Below are 20,268 nucleotides of genomic sequence, written 5' to 3'. Positions count from 1 at the left end.
ACCTTCGTGGCGAATCTCGGGGACCTTCGTTGTGGATTGCCAACATGAATCCCGAACGCTACGGTAGCATGCATTATTTCTTACAGTTACTGTTAATGCTAGTGAAAATTCACTTATCATTTATCTACCTATTCTGATACTTTTGTCACGACATACAGAAAATGCTATCAACAGTAAGACGAAAAGACGTCGTCATATTGGGAGCTGGTAATTATGCGGTGTTATGGATGGATCTTCATCGTGTTTACGGGACCCAGCCATTTTCTCATATCACACGCTAAAAAAAGTATCTCCTACGAAAAAAATCGCTCTCCGTCAATGTCATCGGTCTCCGTGCAACGCGCGGAATCCATGACACCCCTTCGTATTCTGGACCACCGTTAGTCTCAACCTTGTTGAGTTGGACCTCCAGTTTCACTGTCGTCTTAACGGTATTGAATGAACTTGAGATACGGTGTCTTGATATGTCGATACCCGATCGTAGTTCCCGCCTGGATTCCGTAGCGGAGGAAACATCCGGGCTTCCGTCCGTGAGCGTATCCCCCCACCATCGTCTTCCACACAATCCGTCGCCATCGCCGATGCACCGACCCATCACGGGATACACGAGTATGGGCTCGCCAATTTATGGGCGCTTGCGGTCGCACTCGACGGGAAATGCTCCTAGGTCGCCAATGTGCAACGCCCATAATACAATGTCGATCTCTCCAATTTTCGCAGGTACTTCAGCCTTGCTCAAACTTCCCAATCTGCCCAATCTACCACCGGAACCGGATCAAACACAGCGATCCATGGAAGCCGCAATCACTTCTGAACGACTTCGTGCGAAACAGATGGAAGAACAAGAAGCGGACATGACGGCGGATGAACTACGGGCGGTACGTTCTTCTTCTACAGGGTCGACGAGACACGTTAGCGATGCAATTCTGCAATTTCCGGGCGTACGTATCTGGTCTCATCTTGTTTATCTTTTAGGTGCTCAAGCGAGAACGGAATCGTGCCGGCCGTATTGCGGCCGACTTGGCCGCTATTCGCTCCGCCGCGGTTCAATCGCAACTCGAAGCGGAAGTGGTGGAAGAAGGCCGGATCAACGGTTTGATGCGCCGACTGGAGGTTCTGCAGCAAGAAAAGGGTCGCATCATTGTAGAATTGGAGCGTGAAGAGGAAATGTTGACGAACACGCTGCAAAAGAAATTGAACCAAGTGCGCAAGGAAAAAGCCGCCTTGGAGGAACAAATTGAATCCGAGAAAAAGTCGCACAACACTCTGCAAACGCAACTTTCCGACATGCGAGACCGTGTGGCTCCACATCGTGCTGATACGCAGCAAGAAGAAATGGAAGAAGAGTAGGTCATGCGAGCTTGGGTACTCCAGTGCAGTGCCCCTAACGTTGGCCAAATTTCAAATGAGTAGATCCTAAATTTATCGTACATCTTCCAAATACGTTTGTATCCTTGTCTCTAGCCTGCGAAGCCCTTGCGGATCTAGATCCACTGCTTTCTCAGGAAGACCAGGATCGGTACTCAGAAAATCTTTCACTTCCCTGGCAATCGTTTTGTAGAATTGCTGAATCTTAGAATGCTTCTCGTCGCCGACGTATTCCTTTTCATTCTCGGCACGCTTGGCTTTCATAGCAAGATTACCTAGTATTTCCCCTATTCTCACGGACACGTCGAACGTCTCTCGGTATCCAGCTTCGAAACCTTCTTGCAAGCGAACTTCTTGGTATTCCTCGTAAGTCTCGTGGAAGCCCACGTTGCGAAAGCGTTCGGCCAGGGCCGCCGCATCGGCTCGCGCTAGACCGGAATGTAGCTCGTGCCCATCCACACACTCACGGTATCGTTCGTCGTCGTGATCATCCTGTGCCGTGCCAAAAAAATCGTCATCCTCGCCCAAAAATGCCATGGTGATGCTTCTTGTCTACGGTGGCACTTTGTTCGACCTCCAGCGAATCCCTTGGAAAAAATTGAGTCGTGCCGCGTCAATTCATTCATGAAATTCGCGTAAGTCGATCTGGTGACTGTGAAGCTCGGCATCGCAAGCACGGAAGGGAACCCGTGGCACAAGCAATTTTGTCGCGTCAGGCAGTCCTTCCTTCGCACAAATTATTCGTGGTGGGTGGCGCACGTGGCAAGAATGATCCTCGATCTTCTTCGATGCACTGAGATGGACGATGGAATACTTTGGCTTCGCATTTCTGCCTTATTGATCCGGCGGGAGTGGAATGCTCTCTACCCTTCCAATGTTCACAAATCGAGAATCCTCCCGAATCTTCGACGTATTCGTTTAGCCGTTACTTGCTTTTTTTGGAATCATGAAATCATTCACAACTACTCTGTTCGTTTGCACCATCGCCTTGTTGGCAGGCCCCGCATGTGCCTGGGTCATCCCCAAGCAATTGCGCCACGCGGCAGCCGCCGCGGCGATCGCCGGTGCCGTCGCGACAACTCCGTTGGTCGCTGACGCCGTGAGCTTTTCCGACAAATACTCCGGCTTCTACAACGACCCCAAACATCCGGGCTGCGAACGCCTCATTACGGCAAGCGGCGCTTCGGCCTCCATTTCCCTCAGAGACGGCACGCCTGGTTGCAATAAAGGCGAAAAGACCAAGAAGTATAAAGTGGTCGGTGAGATAGCCGGTGACAAAATTACCGTGGACTTCTCTGGCAAAGGCGGTCCTAGGAATATCGAGGGATCTTGGACCGGGGATGGCATCCAGTGGGCAGATGGGAATAAGTGGAGCAAGCTCTAAATAAGGTACCCACCATCACATGCCAAATCATCCTGACACGTTCCATGAAGTAGGACAATCACGTTTACACATCCCGACGGCAGATCACAACAACCCTAAGCTACAGCAAAGTAACAATACTTGAATACACATTTTCAGTACTTCTTTTCCTTTAGAAATATGTGGCGCATTGGGTTTATCCTTTTTGGCGTCGGGCTTCCCATATCTCCCGCAGCCTTTGCCTTTTCCTCGCTTCTTCCTCTCTTGCCGCCTTTTCCACTAGATCTTCTTCTACCGGTAGCTCTTCCAGTTGAATACCACGGAGACGAGTTAATGCTTGGCCTACTTCGAACCGACGCGGCCGAAACGCGCACCCCAACGTTTCGATCAGCAGTCCCACGTTCGCCGGAAGCGATTCGGACTGTAACGAAGTATTGGTCTCACCGACCGCCGAGACTACATTGAATAGTCCCTCCGTGTCAATGGCTGAATCCATCTTGTGCAAAAGATCGGACAAACCTAGATTTGGGTATTGGCGGGATGCTTCTAGCAACCAAACTACGCAAAGACCACATCCGTACAGCTGAGGTTTTTTCCCTAGCAGTTGCTCACAACGTGACAAATCAATCATAGCTTCTTCTTCTTCCTCCTCGTCATTTGTAATAGCCTGATCTTCCTCAGCATGATGCAAAACAAGTGATTGAACACCGTCCAATAAGGAAATAACGGTGGATTGGCGGTCGAATTTTTGGCTCCATGCGTCGGTGGGCCTGCGTGGATTGGGGGTTCCTGTACTTTCCCAATTTAGTCGATGAACCACCCCTCGTCCACCATACTGCACGTGTCCATGCGAAAACTGCCGACTGACCGATCGAGCTTTTTGGGTCGCATCGTGACACACGTACTTGTCCATGAGAATGACGGCGTCGGGCACGTCCAGCCAATCACCAACACCACCCACCACCACAACGGAAGAGATGCCGTGTTTCTGGTACAGCCCATTTACGCGGTACAACAGTGGCGTGATGGACTCGTCCATGACCAGTGCCCGCATCCTTCCGTCTCGTGCCATAAAATTGGCCGCGCTCACATCCTCATCCACCAAAAAAGCCGAAGCTCCCATTTCCATCGCTTCCACCACGTTGGCCGCCTGCGAGGTGGAACCCGATGCCTCACCAGTCGAAAAGGACTTGGTTATATTTACTGTATCGGACGCACTATTTGGTAGGACGGGTAAATTGGCAATAAAAGCACTCACGTTGCATCGGTTCACGTAGCGCCCGTCTTCGGCTCGCACCGTGACGGCGTCGTCTACGGTGACACAAAACTCACGACCGTCACCGGGAATTTTGTTGTACACGCCTGCGGCAACGCATCGGAGAATCGTCGACTTGCCGTGGTAACCGCCACCCACAATGAGTGAAACACCCCGGGGAATCAGCAAACCAGTCATTGTTAGGATTGTATCCGTCTCTTCGACAAGCCAAGTACCGGGCGTGGCTGCAAGCGTTGGTTTGGATAGATACGTCTTCCACGGGCCGAGATCAACCGAGACGTCTCGTCGGAGTGGACTATCGACGGGTGCGGCAAAGGGAATAGCGGGAGGACTGGCCATCGGAGCGTGACTGGCCCCGCTTTTGCGTGGCAGGATGGACCCGTCGGCGACAAACGCCACAGCGTTGTGGGCTCGTAACTGTACGCGCAGCCGTTCCTGCCACATCGCCGTGGCAACGTGCCTTTGGGCAGCGTCTACGAATGTGGCAGTGTCGGCGGGTACGACTGACGCCAGTATGGTGCGTACGGCACACGTTTGCCCGTGCCGAAAGATGTCGGATGCGCAATCTCTTCGGACCGGACTGGGATGATCACCCGCTACGACGGTGGGGTCGTTGTTGTAGGCCAGTACCCGCACCCACACGTGCAAGACACCCGTCGGAGTACACCAAATATCGGTGCGTTCCAGCATGTACGGAGTCCAGTGCGGGGATACGGATCGGTTCCTTCGATTCCGATGGCGGGTATGGAGCGTCGTCTTCTCCAAAGCCTCGACCACAAAGGTACAGCCCTGCTCGTGGTGCGTGTGTACGAGATGTAAATCCCGAGTCCACTGCCTCGACACAAAGTCGGCCAACGCCGTTTGGACAATCCGTTCGCCGGACACTTCTGGAACGTCCGGAAAAAGATCGAGTAACGAGATTGTGGCGTGCGCAAGCTTGTTTTGTAGAAGCAATACTCCTGTGGCATCATTCCGTCCCGCCACGTCCAAAGGATCGTCGACGATTCGAATCTTCCACATGACATTCACTCCAGCCCGAACTGTTGTTAGTTGCTCTTGTTTTATGCAGTCGGTTGTCAAGGTACCAACCGGAACAGTTCTGCGAAAGAATACAAAACATCCGGATCGGCCAAATAAGGAACGAGCCGGATTGCGGATGGACGGTGATCCTTAACGCTTTCCCTTGTGCGAACCGCGACTTGCGAAGTCGTGGATGCTAAGTCGAATCCAAACTACCGAAAACCGTTCATTCGCTAACCACACCCAGTGATGTGGACGGTCAGACCGTACTTTGTGGAAACGAAAGACCTCTCCTGCCATACCCCTCGCTCTCTCTAGCTAGCAGTAGAGAGAGACATTCACAGTCAAGGGTGTTGTTGTTCCCTTGCTTTTCGACGTGTCTCTCTTCCAAGGCAACCCAAAACACTCACAACCAAACCTCTGATTGTCAATCATCTCGCTCGAGACAATCTCCACCGTAACAGCAGCCCGCCCGACGCACAGAAAACCAAACATACACACTCGCTCTTTCTATTTCTATCTACTCCTATAACTCACACTATTCTTCATGAGCGAAACCGTGGCCATTCCCGAGGACAACGACAGCAATTTGCTGCCGCGGCGTTCAGTTGTTTACTGTGGTGCCTGCGGCATGCCCCCGGAGTACTGTCCGTACGGTCCGGACTTTGAAACACACTGCGATCCCTGGTTGGCTCGTCACCATCCCGAGCTACGTGCACTCCTCGCGGAACGACGCGGGACCGTCGTTACGGCACCCGCATCTGTGAAACCCACCACCGACGTCCCCACGCCGGCCCGACCCGCACACCCCTGGACGACGGCCGATCGGTTGACGGCCTTTTACGAACAATACGTTCCGGACAAGGTCGATTCCGTACCGGCTCTGTTGGAAAAGTATGCGGGCAAGGAGGATAAGCTCTTTTTGGCCTTGACGAAAAAGTACGGACCCGAACCGAGTGATCCGTACTACAGTGATTCTGCGGACTATGACGACGACGAAGAGTCGAACGACGACGACGCTGACGACGACGACAATCGGGTGCCAGCGGATGGTGCCGACGTGACGAGTGATAGTAACCAAAAGAACAAGAAGCGTCGCGGAGCCGCCGCCAAGAAAGTGAGCGAGGGAACCGTAGCCACGCGGGTCGTCGTCCAGAAAATATCACAGAGAAAAAGGCGTCACTTGACGGTCATTCAAGGCATGGAGACGGTGCCCGGAATCAAACTCAAGGACGCGTCCAAAATGTTCTCCAAACGATTCGCGGGAAGCTCATCCGTAAAGGAAACCGCCGTGGGCACCAAGGAAATTATTATTCAAGGAGATCACCAAGTAGACGTGGCGGAAATGATTGTGGACAAGTTCGGGGTAGCCGAGTCGTGTGTCTTTTTGGATATGGATGGGGATGTGGTTCCTCTGCGCTAACAAACAGTATAACAGAAAGTACAGTCCCTTTTTTACTAGAATTCCGGGAAAGGATGTTTTTACAATCGTTTCAAACACTAGTGCTGTAGCCATACTACCCTGTGAGTGACCCACGTTTCGTCTGACAAATTGAACAAGCGAGAGCCTTTGGTTTATTCGTAAATGTACACGCGCCACAGGACCATGTGGCTGTCGGTTGTTTCCCGCCAATGGAGGTTTCTGCCATCTTCGGAGCTGTAAGGGTAGGAAAATCTTTGCTAGCACTGTCTTCACACTCTTTTGTGAGATCAATCACCTCCTGTGGAGGAGCCGGCTTCGTAAGGCTTCTGCGAAATGGTCGCAACGCGTTGGTAGGCACATTCACCAGAGGTCGCTTCTTTGATGATTCCAAAGACGCTGGCTTTCGATCTTCTTCGTTCTCTGTTTCTTCACCACCCTCAAAAATCTCAATTGTACAAGGCCTACAACAGCGATCCCCTCGGAGACGCAGCTGCTGTTGCCGGCGTCTCGCTTCAGCCGCCACCACCGCCGCTTCCGCAGGAGTCATCCATTGCGTAAAACAGCCGTCGCCACCCAGCTTGTACCCCTTGGATACCGTTGCTAAAGGTTGTTGCCGATTTTGGGCGGCAGTGAGGTTCGCTATTCCGCTGTTGCCACCCAACGCTTGCCCGGTTCCCCCAAACGCCGGCGTACGTGTTCGGCCCCCGTCTCGCGTTAAGCACGAGGCCATCAACGCCGCGTGCTCGTCCAGAATTTCGTCCATGAGCTTATAAAACTTCGTATCATGTGCACTATGTTCACAATGCGCTAGTTCGTGCGCCAGCGTCCCCGCGACATCTTCGTACGCGTGACTACGGTGGTGCGCCGTGGCGTGGCGGAGACGCAAATGGATCGTGTGCGAACGGGGCCGTCCGCGTGCAAAGGTCGTCTGGTTGTACCCCCACACGTTGGATGCCACGCGACGTCGTTTCCGGCGTCGAGGAACGGTATTGTCAAAGTCGAGACCATCGTGGCAACAGCACAACTCGGAGACGGAGCGGACGTGGTAGCCCCGGCGGTGGACGATGGGGGCAAACTCGCGAACGACGCGTTCGAGCATGTTCCGGGCCTGTTCCGCGCCGGGTAAGGAGGGTAGATGAAAGCACGGGATTGACGGGGCATGAGTCTTGTTGGAATCCGGATCTACCGCTGGAAGGGTGCCCCAATCCTCGCCATCACCAACCGGAGAGGCGGCTCGGGATAGATCGTCCAACGTGTGAATTCGGTTGCTGGGAGGCATACTTCCAAGGTCACAAACGGTGTTGGTGTTTCATTCCTTCTAGAAAATACGGATTCGTATTGGACCTTGGATTTCTGTGAGATAGATGGATCCGCCGTAGAAAACGTCCTGATGTAAAGTAGTAAATCAATACGGCACCCGTCACTATTCAAAAATATGCGACCATGGTTCTTTCATACTGTGTAGCGTCGTGAAGCGGAAATGTACAACGAACAAGCTCGAACGCCAAAAAAGCGTTACGCCAGATAAACGAATCAATTAATATTAACTAAAAGTTATCCGTGTCGTGTCTGCTTGTACTATTCCGACGACGCAATCCAGGACTCGAAAACAGCTCGAAGGACTGGGATGACGCCGGTACTATGGCATCTCTCTCCCCGCCAAAGAACATTGACAGTGTGGTCAACCAGATGCTGATGAACTATTTGCATCCGTAAACTTTCTCCCGGAATATACAAGTACCGAGTGCTAAGCGTCTCTAACGGTATGGTTTCGCTCGCTCGCGACGAGTTCTAGCTTCATGTTGGCACCCCGGAAAAAGCTCTGGAGTACCCCCGATACGGTTATCGCCAAGGCCATTGCCTGGGTTCCCCTGCAGCCTGGAGACCTCGTCGGCGATGTCGGATGTGGAGACGTGAGTGAATGATGAACTATTACTGTTTGTGATGGTTATGATCTTCGTCCTTTGTCTCATTGAAAAGTTGGCTTCATCTGAAACAAACACACAGGGTCGCGTGTTGCTTCAGTGGGCGACCGCTTTCAGTCAAACGAACGGGTCGCAATTGAGTTCGTGGGTTTCTTCCCGCCCCAACGAATCTATCGTCTCCTTTATCGGAATAGATGTAGATTACGAACGCGTAGAATGTGCGAACGCCGCCTTGCGTGTAGCCCGGGAGCAGGGACACATCCATCCAGCCGTGCAAGTCTCGTTTCATTGCACCAACGCACTCGACGCCACGGATCTCTACGCGAACGTGACCGTCTTCTTTTTATACCTGATTCCCCGGGGTCTGCGGATCCTTCACCCTCATTTACCACGGACCGCTCGCTGTATTCTCACCTACATGTCGCCCTTGCCCGACCGCACCCCGATCCAACGAGAACTGGTACCGGTACCTCATCAACCTGGAGCGGCCTGGCCTCTACACCTGTACAGCAATCGGATCGACAATGTTGCTAGAGCAATCTAGACACCTCGTAATTTATCCTATTGGAATCGTCCAGTGCAGAAGTACTTTGTGTGCAACTTTGATTCCCTTCCGATTGGACGCAATCGTAGCACGTCGATTGTACGCATCACCTGTCGAGCGTTGTAGCCGGCGCACATAGCAACTGTGGAGTACATTTGTAAGACTAAAAGACTACCTCAAAATTATTTGCATTGTAGCTACTTTCAGTGAAAGCATTCCTATATCCTACTGACAAAGACATCCGCATCTTTGTTGATTCTGATGCCAGAGAAAAATCCAGCGGAACTCATTTCGAGACCTCTAGGCCGGCCCCAGTTTCGCAGCAACTGCTCTATTTCTAGATCCGATAAAGGGCATTCAGGATTGTCGGGCTGACGATATTTTGCATAGTATCTTCGAAAGGATCGGACCACATCGGTCCGGTGACAATTCCCTCCTTGTAGAAGCCGTTTTTCGGCAAAAATGTCGAACTCTTCCGTCAGAAGCTCGTCCCGATCAGATTCTTCGCGGGTTGGTTTCTTTTCGCCGCTCGCAATGCGGCCCAACTCTAGCGCCCCACCACTAATTAACGACACACCCGCTAGCTGCAGACTAATGTTGCGATCGCCTTCCGACAAGGCCACGATCATGGCGTCGGCCCCAAAACCCAAGGCTACAAACACGACCGCCAATACCAACAAAAATGGCAAAGGAATATCACCAAAGAGTCCATCGTTGCGATCTTTCAGCCACTCCTGCTGATCTTCGCGATAGAGCACGTTGGCCAGGGGCGTGACGAGCGGATTCGATCGCGATCCCAAAAGAAACCACAAGGCGGAACCCCACAAACCGGAACTCAACAATTTACTCAGAGGTCCCAAAACGAGCGGAGAATCACGTTGCAGATCTTGCTCTTGCAACTGTTCCAGCTTTCGTTGCCGACCGTCAATAAACGTGCCATCGTTGTCGCTGGCGTCCAGCTCGGCAGGGAATCGCCTACCAATGTCGTACGCGCTCGCTGGCCGGCACTCACTGGAACCCATGACTGTCGCCACCGCGGAGCCAATTGCTAGGATGGACTGTCTTCGAACCGTCGACCGACATTCTTGTGAATCTACTGTGTCCGCGACTTGCTCATTGCATCCCGGAATGTCTACCGTTGTGGTTTTACGGGACGACCGTCGAGCTGTTGAAAGCGTACAGCATCTTCGGTTGGCCGAAATTGGTTTTAATAACCCGTGCACTATGCCGCCATCACGAATAGTAACGACAAACAATTGCGCAAACACCAAGCTGAAACCAGATGGTCTCATACCGCTTTCTGTTTACCGCCGGTGCTTATGGAGATGTCGATGGCGTCATGCCATTTCTATCCTTATCTTGGTCATCGGTTTTCAGGAGTGATGACGCAAGTCTCCTCAAAACAACTTACTGTTAGCGCAGTCAGGATGAAAACCCAAACCTACCAGTAACCAGTAAAAAGGGGGCAGTCCGGCGCGTCGTCGTGCGGGACGTGAAAAACAGGAAAGTGGAGAGAAATTGTACATGTTGGCGCAGCAAATATAGTAGCATCTTTGGTTGCTAGCAAGACAGCCATCACAGCATGACAATAGCTCTGAGTCGACTCCATCGTTGAAAAATATTGTTTGCAGCTTCATTTGATGATTCTAACATTAAATATGAATGCAATTTGTTTGCGCCACTTTGTTAAATAGGGGGATCTTTTCGTTTCTTTTTTGGCAATATACTTGATATGCTACCTTCTGAAGGACCATAGCTGCTAGACCTCAACTCGTGGCGTTCCCGTTCCTTTCTGATTCTTGAATCAGTGAAATGTGCATCACCAGCCCTTTCCGCAACGTGTATCCGCATCTTCTCTAAGGCTTCTCTCATGAGCTTTGTCATTAACTCTGCAGCTTCTTGATCAAAAGAGGCTAGCCTAGCCATTTCTTGGTAGAGATGCAGATTGTGCATGTAAGGAGACTCGTCCACTTTTTCTGGAAAGTAATTCAATTCTTCCATGTCCACTGGAAAATCCAAAGTTTCATCACAGAAACCACCTTCTCCTCTCTCCAATCCATCATTCGTTCCATGTTGCTGAGAGGGTCTTGCAAGCTCATGCACAACAGTAACAAGAGATGACCCGCAGGTACAATTTGATCCAAATAATTGACCAGATCTCATTTTTTGTAAGGAACACTGTGCAGAACTATCAATTGTCTGACATGCCGGAAACTCAGTCAACTCTTTGTGATCATTTCCCATTTGCCCCCGCCCAGTGTCTTGAGTTTGGAGCTCCAAAGATTGCCCAATCACAGTTGGCGGAGCGTTTCCTTTTGTTACATCCCTAGCACTTTTTGCATTGTTGTACTTACTGTTAATGGACGCAAGTCTCTTTTGAACCTCAGACGGCTCCATTGGTAAATGATAACAATGGGTGTTGCAGTTTCCGCGAGTACCTCCAAACAGACACCATCGCTTCTCTTCTGGTAGCCAATACACATGGAAACGAAAGACACACTGTTTCCCCTTGGGTGCACGTTTAGAGGAAGATCTGCGAGTTTTCTTCTCAAGGCTGGATGCATTCTTTTCTAGTTTCCGCTTGTTCCCACGAGCTCTGCTTCGAAAGCACTCAAAGCGCATCTGTTTCCTCTTCATGTCCCATCCCCGTTCCACGAGGGGAACTTTTGCGTGCGCAGCCGCAATCTTGAGTGCCATGGCTAAACGAGCTCTGACTTCTTTTGAGGCAGAGTCGTATTGTTCCGGAAATAAAAAGCGCTCCCCCAAGCGCTTGCAATCAAAACCGATGTAATCGCAAAGATTGGTATCTGGCCCGGAATTGGTTGGAAAGAGTATACTGACAGTTTCCCATTCTTGCCTGTCAACTATACTTTTGTCAGGCATCTGTTTTATGGAGCTGTCCATGGTATTAGCCAAAGACCTGGAGTCAGCTCTTAGAATTGAGGAGAGAGAGTCCAAGATACCATCGGCAAGCGACACTCTCCCTATTTGCCTCGCACGAGGTAATGCGGTTCCAACGTTTCACAGTCAGCCGTAGGACGGTATCAGGTATATATCAGCTACGCACGGCACTTTATCTGGCCTCCACCTCAACCGTTGCCTTGACTGTTAATTTTCTTAGTCGTCGGGAGAGCTTACGGTGACTGTACAGCCGTCGCCATTCCCCGAAAACCGCCCCCAAAACAAATGCGTTTTCACCATCGGTACTGGTGGGTACGGAGGACAGACCGTGCCATCGCCAACGCAACCAAATACTGGTTTTTGCGGCTCACCGTCAGCATGGTACCGATAATGAGAAATCATGACGGTTTTAGATTCTCGCCAGACTCTCCTAGCTTGCTAGCTCTCTAGCGATGCCCAGCATGTCATCTACCAGTGGTAGTTCGGCAGATCTAAAGCATCTTTTTTGCGTTCGGACGGTAACGTGCTTTGTGTCCTTGCAGTCGGAAGATCTGAATCACTGTCCCAAAGCCGGCGGCGACGGTCTCACGAGTACGATCCGAAAAGCTTCGGATGTGTTGAGGCATGTACAATCTGTACTAGAGGAACACGGATACGTAGTTCAGACGACTCGTCTAGTTACGAATCCATTCGGAGAATGGCTCTTGCCTTTAACCAACGGTGACACCGCGATCACGGTACGGACAACAATAGCTAAAATTGACCGTCTATTGGAACAGCACGACATTGAATTCTGCGCCCTGGGCCCGGCGAGGACGGTGGACGAACTACCCGTCTGCATCAATATTTGTTCACAATCCCATCGGATATCCTGTTCCGCTCGTTTGGAAGCGAACGACGTCGCAATGGCACGAGCAGCCGCGGAAACGGTGATTGCCTTGTCGAAACTGGATCACGGTCCCCACGTAGCGAACGGCCTCGCGAACTTTCGATTCTGCGTCGCCTCGTCAAATTGCAATCGTGACGGAAGCCCGATTCCTTTCTTTCCGGCCGCTACGACGATACTCCGGACTCCCGGTACGGAAATGACCGTGGCAATTGGCCTGGAAAATGGAGCACTGGCCCACGAGCTTATTGGCCGTTGTCGCTCGATCGCCAACATACCGACAGAGTTTGCCCGTGACATGACGAAGGCTCTTACTCCTCTACAGGAAGCATGTGAGAAAGCCGTTTGTGACTACAACACATCCGCAGGATCAGCTATACGGTACTTGGGGATGGATACAAGTCTAAATCCATCCTTGGACCCAACGTTGCAAGGTTCGGTTGCAGCTGCTATCGAAACACTAGACGAGGTTCAGACTTTTGGCGGACCAGGATCTTTGGCGGCTGCCGCCGCCATTACGACTAGCATTCAGTCGTTACCTGGAATTCTACAAACGGGATATTGTGGTCTCATGCTTCCTGTCTGTGAGGACCGACGATTAGCCGAACTCGCCGACTCGAATGCAATCCGCATATCGGATCTCCTCAGTGTTAGCCACGTTTGTGGCGTCGGTGTGGACACGGTTCCCATTGCTGCCGATTCGTCTATACAGGAGCTGCAAGGGTTGATGTTGGATGTAGTGGGATTAGCTACCCGGTGGGGGAAGAGCTTAAGCTGCCGCGTGTTTCCTGTACCAGGCAAACGCGTCGGAGATATCACTGCTTTTGAATCTCCATATATGATCAATGCAAAAATTCTCCCGATTTCTTAGACAGGCTTGAAAAAAATGGGCTGCTTGTTATCTGTGAAATAATTGGCTTATCCGTGTACGAGCATGGCACCGTTACTTCACAGTCAAGCCTGTCTCTACATCATCCTCCGTGGGAAAACGTCGCAAACGACAAATAACACGCATTGTCCATTAATTTCGACATTTTCCAAAACAAATAATCATTATATACCTCAACAGAATAATGAGCACACATTTCCTCACAGAATTTACTGTCACACACACCATCGATGCATTGAAATAACAGATAGCAGCGACCTGCAATTACATCGATCTGATACAGCATGTCAAAGCGAAGGAAACGTAACGAGGCAGCTGATGAAGAATGCATCCCCATTCGAGAGTGTCACGATCTCTACACATCCCAATTAACCCTCGACTGTGCCCGATCCGACAACTGCATCGTTTGTGCTTACAAAATAGGTTGCTTCGATGTTGCCCTGGATACGGATTTCGTTCGTCTGTGTCCCAATCAACGGCCGGAACAATGCCCGCGATCGGCGCAAACACAAGGAAGCATAGGGACGTTAGGATACGGCGAGACAACTCGACGGATACTGTCTATTGGCGACGGCGATTTGACATTCAGCCTCGCACTTGCGCGCATGCTCTCAGCGTTATCACAATCTGCAGTACAGCCACGGATTGTGGCGACAAGTTATGAGTCACAGTCAACGTTACTTGCTATTTATCCCGGGATGGCTCAGACCATCCAAGAGCTCGAGGCGTTGAAGGTTACCATTTGCTACAATGTGGATGGGACGCGAATCAAGGAAAGTCTACCGATCTCTCTACGTGAGGAAACATTTGATCGAGTGGTCTGGAACTTTCCCTGTACTGCGGCTCTAAAAGGGCAGGATGGACAAAATGCCGAAATGGATCGCAACAAAACATTGGTGAGAGAATTCGTCGCACAGGCACCTTTGCTATTGACAAGGAATGGTCAAATACACATCAACCACAAAACAAAGGCAAGTTCAAGAAAATTATACACAACTGTTCATGCAAAGGAATCCGAAAGCTCAACCACGAATCGCTCTTTCACTACAAAGCCTCCTTTCAATCACTGGAAACTTGACGAAGTTGCACTCGAGCAGTGCACAGAAGATGTCTACTTTCTCGGCCGGGTAGCGTTTGATAGATGCTTGTTTCCTCCATATATTCCTCGAAAGGCTCTTCATCACAAGAGCTTCCCTTCCCATGATGCGTGTACATACATCTTCGGCTTGACACAGCCTAATGGTTTGGAGGTCTTAGACGCCATGACTAACTCCTGCTGCCAAAACGAGCCCTCAAGACAACTAGTTCGAGTAACTCGTACACTTATTCTTGCGCTCCGCCAGCAGATGCTCAGTCAAAAGCAGAACAGTAAGAGAATTATGGTACAGAAGAAAAGAGGCACTAACAGTAAAACCATGTGAGAAAATTGAACATTTTTTTATTGGTAGACGTCGGCATCACCATCTTGAGGAGTGCCGCGCTTGGGTCCAGACATGACATTTCCGTCCATGTCAAACTCCACGTCTTCTAAACCCCAAGCCGAGAATTCGGCTGGTAGCAGTGTTCGATCCCGAACCGCTCGAATGAACTCGGGAGCTGCCGGACTTCCCATGACTGCTTTACCGACCACAACTCCGTCGTACCCAACCGCCAAATGGCGCTTCATTTGATCGGTGGTTTCGATCTCTCCCGCAGCCAAACAAATAATGGGTCCACCAGAGCCAGGGAACATACCTGCAAGCTTAATTGCCTGCTCTGGGTGAAGTTCCTGTGCAACTCGATCGTAGTTGTTGACCAAAATATTGGGTGCCAGGATGTCGATGGCTCTCTGTACTTCATCGTGTGTATGACACTCAACGATCGTCTCCAAACCAATCATGGTTGCCAGGTTCAAGAAATTCTCGAGCGTAGGCCCCAACACTGATGACATAAGAACGATTCCGTCAGCACCGGCCTCTTTCGCGAGTCCCAATTGAATCTCATCCACTACAATATCTTTCATCACGACCGCCGCCGATTTTGAAACGGCGCGAACTGCCTTGACAGCCGATTTCAATTCCGTCATGTCACCGCCGTAGGCCTGATAGTCGGTGTTTACAAAGACGGCGTCGGCTCCCAAGCGTACCATAGCCTCTGCTACCATACCAGCATCATCATAATTACAAAAAACTTCGCCTGGTCGACTCAACGACTTGCGCTTAATGTCGACAATGAAACTACCTCGTCGCATTCCCAAATCGGCCATTCCAACTTGTTGCAGTGTCTGAGCGCGCTTCTTTTCTTCATCAGATAGAGGAACATGGTCGGGATTGGCTGGATTGGATGGATCCTCGTAAACTCTTCGTAAGGCTTTGGCGAGCTTCATCGGCGAGACCGATTCCTGTGCGTACCCCATCGCCATTCGAACAGGATCCGTCGTAGACATGTGCTGGGCCTTGACCTTCTTCATTTCGTATTCTTTTCGATGAACAGCTCCATAAATGTCTTCTGGCGCCCCTCGATAGGATGACATGGACGTTGTTGCATGTCTATCTTGATAGCGGTGGCTTGAGCTATATGACGGTCGCAGTGGCAATGGAACCAGCACGAGTCCGTGGCTGCTCCGCAATGTCAGCAGGGAGGACGACACGATGCCAAGCGCCGTCATGGTCAGCAGACGAGTTCGACGCCGACAAATCATAATAGTGGTTCTCAAATGCTGCTGGCGACTCTGTATAGTCCTTGGCCTATTCAAAGCAGTGGGATGATTGTTTTGATAAACCTCGCGTCTCATTGTGTCCACCTTGCCGACAAACAAACGGAAACATGAGCAGATATGGTTGGCTGTGTTTTCTTGTGACCAATTTACTACAAAACTTAAAATTTCAAATAATAGGCGAACGACCGATTTTTTCTTCGAACTAGCTCACAGTTAGCATTCACAATGACTGTTAATAAAACTGCATAAGATCCTTTCCTAGAAATGAACAACAGAGAAGGATTACTTCCTTGCGTCCCCCGTTAGTACCCATGGCAACACTTGCCGATCACATTGCTCAAACAGCCTTGCAACACTACGAAAGGCGCTTACCGACCAAAGGCAAACCCAAAGACAGTGAATGGACCGTTTTCGCCTCCATCGTGGCGACGACGAAGACATCATCTACATCTTCCGACCACGGACTTGACCTGGACCAGCCTCCTGCATCTTGGGTGGTCAGCTGCGCTACCGGCACCAAGTGTACCGCATCGCAGAACGACCGAACCGGATGCGTACTTCACGATTCTCACGCTGAAGTACTGGCACGCCGAGGCTTGGTGAGATCCCTGTGGATGGAAGTTGCAGGGCTGATACACCCTCCCGGAGTTTTCGATTCTACCCACAAGGCAAAATCGTGCCTCCTGGAACAAGACGAAACAACAAACAAAATCAGAATACGACGTGACTTACTTCTGCATCTGTACATCAGTGATTCTCCTTGTGGTGATGCGTCCATCTACCCGTTGGTGGAAAATGAGGACGACGTCACGTATGAACTACAATATACCGGAGCTAAAGTAATCGTTTCCGAGCATACCAAAGTGACGGGGAAAGACTGTGGGGGCGATCATCAATTGCTGTTGAAATCCTCATCCGCAATATTCTCGTCGAGTTACGTCGCCCGTGAAGACGTGCAACTGTTGGGGAAATTGCGGACGAAGGCCGGTCGATCCAATATCGAAGCGGCGCGGCGGTCGACATCGATGTCTTGCAGCGATAAAATTGTTCGATGGATGGTATTAGGGCTTCAAGGACGACATTTGATGAAGTGGATACAGGACCCGATTCGGTTCGCAACTATCGTCGTCAGTCAAGACCCTCGAGTGCGACAAGCGCAGGATCAGCTGGACGCGCTGGAACGAGCTATTAGCACGCGTGTTGCTCTGATACGGGTCGACTTGGAGAAACTACTTGACAATAAAAACAAAATGTACGGATATCATGACCTCGAGAATTTCGTGCTAAATCTACCGAAGTGCAGTGTGTCAGTGGTGCGTTCTGTCTTCTCTCGCGGCAAGTCCGCAAGGGATGCCACGAAAGCACACCGGAAACGGCTCCGCGAAGAAAGTGACCAGAAAAGTTGCAATCATTCGCCCGCGGGGGTTTCTGTTAATTGGCTTCATCTCGATCCAGAGGTGGAGTTGGTCATTGGTGCAAGAGGTATTCGGCAGGGTAAAAAACCAAAGTCAGAACAGGACTTTCGCTCGATGGCTTCGCGACTCTCTCGTAACGCTTTGACGCAGCTTGCTTTTGACAATCACTTGCTAAACTGTGATACGCGCAGCAAGATTAGTTATCAGTTGTTGAAAGAAGAATGGTCGCCTAGGTGGTATGGGCAAGTTCGGGAGCGACTGTTTCAGTGTGGACCACTGGCTGGCTGGATTGTTTCCGATTCAGATTTTGCCATTGGTGAGAAGCATGCTGACGCCACGTAGTCTCTATAAAATGTTTCCATCGTACACATCCCCTTATAGTGGAAGATAGCTTCCGTCTTCACCTTGGTAGATTTGACCCAGCTCCTGTAACTCGGAAATCCATTCTTCTACTTGCTCTACGTCGTATTGAAGGACCGACACCAAATCGTCTTTCGAAACACCGGACTTGTCGTCCGGACATGAGCCAGCAATAACTTCAAACATTTCTTCTGCATTCATTTCCCGACTCGGGTATCCCCAACGAAGCCCCATGGCATCATACGAAGGGTCATTTCGGTAAGACAGTTCCACCCACCGTAATGGCGCAGCATGGACGTCTTCCACACAAATCAGAGTATCGGCAACGAGAACTAGTGCCGCATTTTCGATTTGCTTCTCCAATTTGGCTATACATTCCATGGTATCTCCAATACTCCATCTGAGCGTGTTCAACATATGGGGCGGAGTTTGAATTACGACGGTGGCCGTTCCGTCGTCCAGAACAACGGAGGGCATTTCATCAGCGGCGCTCTGGAGCACCGACACTAGAGTCCCCATTACACGAATTGAATGTGTTGCTTCATCTTTAGAAATATCTCGAAGAAAACTTCGTACTGGCGCTGGGTCAGACGAGATAGCGTGCGTCATAGTGAGAAGCTTTTTTCGAGTGTATCGCCATGGTCATTAACTGTAGGGGTAAGTTAAAAAATTTACAGATAAAATGTATCATTTCGTTTGTGTTGGTTGTAGTTAGTCGTAGATTTTGATAAATGCTTCACAGTCAATCTGTACGGCTGCCCGCCCTGCCCTATTCAGTCCACTAGTTTTCCACACCCGGAGCTACCACATTCCTGTTGTAAAGTTTACAAAATTGATTCTACACACAATCATCGACGAACCCGTCTATCTATAAAAGGATCGCAATGAACCATGAAACTCCTCAAAAAGCAAGTCAGCGCGAAAGATGGCAGTGGTACAGTCCTCCTAAGACCTGATACAGCTGAAGATCTCTGGCATGCTTACAATTTGCTTCAAAAAGGTGATTTGGTCCGCTGCACGACCGTTAGGAAGGTCGTCAAAGAATCGACGACGGGTTCGACTTCGAGCAGCAAAAAAAGGATGATGCTAACGATTGAACTGCAGAATGTTGATTTCGATCCCGATGTCCTACAGGTTCGGCTATCGGGAACTGTCCAAAGCGAAAACGACAATGTACGGATGGGAGCGCATCACACACTAACACTGGAACTGAATCAAAACTTTAGCATTGAGAAAGCGTGTTGGGATCAAGTTTTTCTAGATTTGCTCGACGAGGCGACCCGCCCAGAGCGACAAGCTGAAATAGCAGCCGTGGTGATGCACAATGGTTTAGCACATGTATGCCTGGTAACGGGAGCGCTGACCATCACAAAAGCTCGAGTTGAAGTGAATATTCCAAAGAAAAGAACCGGTAGCTCAGCCCATTCCAAAGCCATCACCAAATTTTACGAGGCAGTCTACCAAGCTGTTCTACGCCACATTGATTTCAGCAAAGTGAAATGTGTGATACTGGGCTCACCAGGTTTTGTCAAAGATGACTTTCTTAAATACATCCAGACGGAGTCGGTTCGACGCGATGATCGAGCGTTTGTGGAAAACAAATCTAAGTTTGTACTATGCAAAGCTTCTTCGGGCCACAAACACGCCCTTGAAGAAGTTTTTTCGGATTCAACTATTACTTCTCAAATGACGGAGACCAAGGTTGCTCGGGAAGTAGAAATTCTCAATAAGTTAATGCGAATGATGGAGCGTGATCCTGACCGTGCCTACTACGGATACGACCACGTGGCCAAGGCACACGAGCAGCTCGCTATTGATGCTTTGCTGGTCACTGACGAATTATTTCGAAACTCAAATATTAAGACGCGGAAGAAGTACGTACAGCTTGTCGAATCGGTTCGCGAGAACGGTGGCCAAGTTTTCGTCTTTAGTTCCATGCACGTTTCAGGCCAACAGCTCCAACAGGTGTCCGGGGTGGCTGCTATTCTCCGGTTTCCATTGCCGGATTTGGACGAACTAGAAGATCTGGCAGCTAAACACGACAATGATGATGCAGACCTGCTTGTAGAAGATGATATTGATTACAATTCTCAACAACGGATGCAGGAAGACATGCAAGATATGGGTCTGTAAAAAAGTCATTTATGTTGCTTCTTATTGGTTTGGATACCAATTACAGGTATCGCTTAGCTTTGTCAGC

The 20,268-nt window shown here is 50.2% G+C and overlaps 14 protein-coding genes across 14 annotated transcripts; 7 read left to right on the top strand and 7 right to left on the bottom strand.

Annotated features, from left to right (window-relative positions):
• Nucleotides 1-318: 318 nt before the first annotated feature.
• Nucleotides 319-1,350, top strand: PHATRDRAFT_31991 (predicted protein; the record flags this gene model as incomplete). The annotated part of the gene is made up of 3 exons (XM_002177253.1): nucleotides 319-379; nucleotides 505-878; nucleotides 976-1,350. The coding sequence occupies 3 exons, from the start codon at nucleotides 319-321 to the stop codon at nucleotides 1,348-1,350; spliced, it is 810 nt and encodes a 269-aa protein (XP_002177289.1).
• Nucleotides 1,351-1,484: 134 nt separating this feature from the next.
• Nucleotides 1,485-1,905, bottom strand: PHATRDRAFT_42883 (predicted protein; the record flags this gene model as incomplete). Its single annotated transcript, XM_002176746.1, has 2 exons — nucleotides 1,485-1,493; nucleotides 1,540-1,905. 2 exons carry the CDS (start codon nucleotides 1,903-1,905, stop codon nucleotides 1,485-1,487), a joined length of 375 nt encoding a protein of 124 aa, XP_002176782.1.
• A 354-nt stretch (nucleotides 1,906-2,259) lies between these two features.
• On the top strand, nucleotides 2,260-2,891 carry PHATRDRAFT_42882 (predicted protein). Its single transcript, XM_002177252.1, has one exon. The coding sequence runs from the start codon at nucleotides 2,315-2,317 to the stop codon at nucleotides 2,750-2,752; it is 438 nt and encodes a 145-aa protein (XP_002177288.1). The 5' UTR covers nucleotides 2,260-2,314; the 3' UTR covers nucleotides 2,753-2,891.
• On the bottom strand, nucleotides 2,875-5,088 carry PHATRDRAFT_42881 (predicted protein). The gene has a single exon (XM_002176745.1). The coding sequence runs from the start codon at nucleotides 5,025-5,027 to the stop codon at nucleotides 2,928-2,930; it is 2,100 nt and encodes a 699-aa protein (XP_002176781.1). The 5' UTR covers nucleotides 5,028-5,088; the 3' UTR covers nucleotides 2,875-2,927.
• Nucleotides 5,089-5,574: 486 nt separating this feature from the next.
• Nucleotides 5,575-6,450, top strand: PHATRDRAFT_31987 (predicted protein; the record flags this gene model as incomplete). The annotated part of the gene is made up of 1 exon (XM_002177251.1): nucleotides 5,575-6,450. One exon carries the CDS (start codon nucleotides 5,575-5,577, stop codon nucleotides 6,448-6,450), a length of 876 nt encoding a protein of 291 aa, XP_002177287.1.
• A 94-nt stretch (nucleotides 6,451-6,544) lies between these two features.
• On the bottom strand, nucleotides 6,545-7,729 carry PHATRDRAFT_31986 (predicted protein; the record flags this gene model as incomplete). The annotated part of the gene is made up of 1 exon (XM_002176744.1): nucleotides 6,545-7,729. One exon carries the CDS (start codon nucleotides 7,727-7,729, stop codon nucleotides 6,545-6,547), a length of 1,185 nt encoding a protein of 394 aa, XP_002176780.1.
• A 520-nt stretch (nucleotides 7,730-8,249) lies between these two features.
• On the top strand, nucleotides 8,250-9,102 carry PHATRDRAFT_42880 (predicted protein; the record flags this gene model as incomplete). Its single annotated transcript, XM_002177250.1, has 2 exons — nucleotides 8,250-8,363; nucleotides 8,458-9,102. The coding sequence occupies 2 exons, from the start codon at nucleotides 8,250-8,252 to the stop codon at nucleotides 8,917-8,919; spliced, it is 576 nt and encodes a 191-aa protein (XP_002177286.1). The 3' UTR covers nucleotides 8,920-9,102.
• Nucleotides 9,103-9,137: 35 nt separating this feature from the next.
• On the bottom strand, nucleotides 9,138-10,211 carry PHATRDRAFT_31984 (predicted protein; the record flags this gene model as incomplete). Its single annotated transcript, XM_002176743.1, has 1 exon — nucleotides 9,138-10,211. One exon carries the CDS (start codon nucleotides 10,209-10,211, stop codon nucleotides 9,138-9,140), a length of 1,074 nt encoding a protein of 357 aa, XP_002176779.1.
• A 344-nt stretch (nucleotides 10,212-10,555) lies between these two features.
• On the bottom strand, nucleotides 10,556-12,022 carry PHATRDRAFT_42879 (predicted protein). The gene has a single exon (XM_002176742.1). It carries the CDS (start codon nucleotides 11,821-11,823, stop codon nucleotides 10,606-10,608), a length of 1,218 nt encoding a protein of 405 aa, XP_002176778.1. The 5' UTR covers nucleotides 11,824-12,022; the 3' UTR covers nucleotides 10,556-10,605.
• A 259-nt stretch (nucleotides 12,023-12,281) lies between these two features.
• PHATRDRAFT_31982 (predicted protein) lies at nucleotides 12,282-13,577 on the top strand (the record flags this gene model as incomplete). The annotated part of the gene is made up of 1 exon (XM_002177249.1): nucleotides 12,282-13,577. The coding sequence occupies one exon, from the start codon at nucleotides 12,282-12,284 to the stop codon at nucleotides 13,575-13,577; it is 1,296 nt and encodes a 431-aa protein (XP_002177285.1).
• A 1,456-nt stretch (nucleotides 13,578-15,033) lies between these two features.
• On the bottom strand, nucleotides 15,034-16,242 carry PHATRDRAFT_31981 (predicted protein; the record flags this gene model as incomplete). Its single annotated transcript, XM_002176741.1, has 1 exon — nucleotides 15,034-16,242. The coding sequence occupies one exon, from the start codon at nucleotides 16,240-16,242 to the stop codon at nucleotides 15,034-15,036; it is 1,209 nt and encodes a 402-aa protein (XP_002176777.1).
• A 362-nt stretch (nucleotides 16,243-16,604) lies between these two features.
• PHATRDRAFT_31980 (predicted protein) lies at nucleotides 16,605-17,686 on the top strand (the record flags this gene model as incomplete). Its single annotated transcript, XM_002177248.1, has 2 exons — nucleotides 16,605-17,573; nucleotides 17,597-17,686. 2 exons carry the CDS (start codon nucleotides 16,605-16,607, stop codon nucleotides 17,684-17,686), a joined length of 1,059 nt encoding a protein of 352 aa, XP_002177284.1.
• Nucleotides 17,687-18,083: 397 nt separating this feature from the next.
• PHATRDRAFT_31979 (predicted protein) lies at nucleotides 18,084-18,677 on the bottom strand (the record flags this gene model as incomplete). Its single annotated transcript, XM_002176740.1, has 1 exon — nucleotides 18,084-18,677. One exon carries the CDS (start codon nucleotides 18,675-18,677, stop codon nucleotides 18,084-18,086), a length of 594 nt encoding a protein of 197 aa, XP_002176776.1.
• Nucleotides 18,678-18,927: 250 nt separating this feature from the next.
• PHATRDRAFT_24748 (predicted protein) lies at nucleotides 18,928-20,221 on the top strand. The gene has a single exon (XM_002177247.1). It carries the CDS (start codon nucleotides 18,960-18,962, stop codon nucleotides 20,199-20,201), a length of 1,242 nt encoding a protein of 413 aa, XP_002177283.1. The 5' UTR covers nucleotides 18,928-18,959; the 3' UTR covers nucleotides 20,202-20,221.
• The last annotated feature ends 47 nt before the right edge of the window (nucleotides 20,222-20,268 follow it).

Source organism: Phaeodactylum tricornutum, chromosome 1 (genome assembly GCF_000150955.2).
Source record: "Phaeodactylum tricornutum CCAP 1055/1 chromosome 1, whole genome shotgun sequence".
Classification (NCBI taxonomy): Eukaryota; Bacillariophyta; class Bacillariophyceae; order Surirellales; family Neidiaceae; genus Phaeodactylum; species Phaeodactylum tricornutum.
The sequence above is the reverse complement of the archived record's forward strand: the minus strand, read 5'-3'. Positions and strand labels throughout refer to the sequence as shown.

Bases quoted from the DNA above. Each gene is read 5' to 3' on its own strand.
- PHATRDRAFT_24748 (XM_002177247.1), top strand. From the start codon at position 18,960: ATGAAACTCCTCAAAAAGCAAGTCAGCGCGAAAGATGGCAGTGGTACA.
- PHATRDRAFT_42879 (XM_002176742.1), bottom strand. From the start codon at position 11,823: ATGGACAGCTCCATAAAACAGATGCCTGACAAAAGTATAGTTGACAGG.
- PHATRDRAFT_42882 (XM_002177252.1), top strand. From the start codon at position 2,315: ATGAAATCATTCACAACTACTCTGTTCGTTTGCACCATCGCCTTGTTG.
- PHATRDRAFT_42881 (XM_002176745.1), bottom strand. From the start codon at position 5,027: ATGTGGAAGATTCGAATCGTCGACGATCCTTTGGACGTGGCGGGACGG.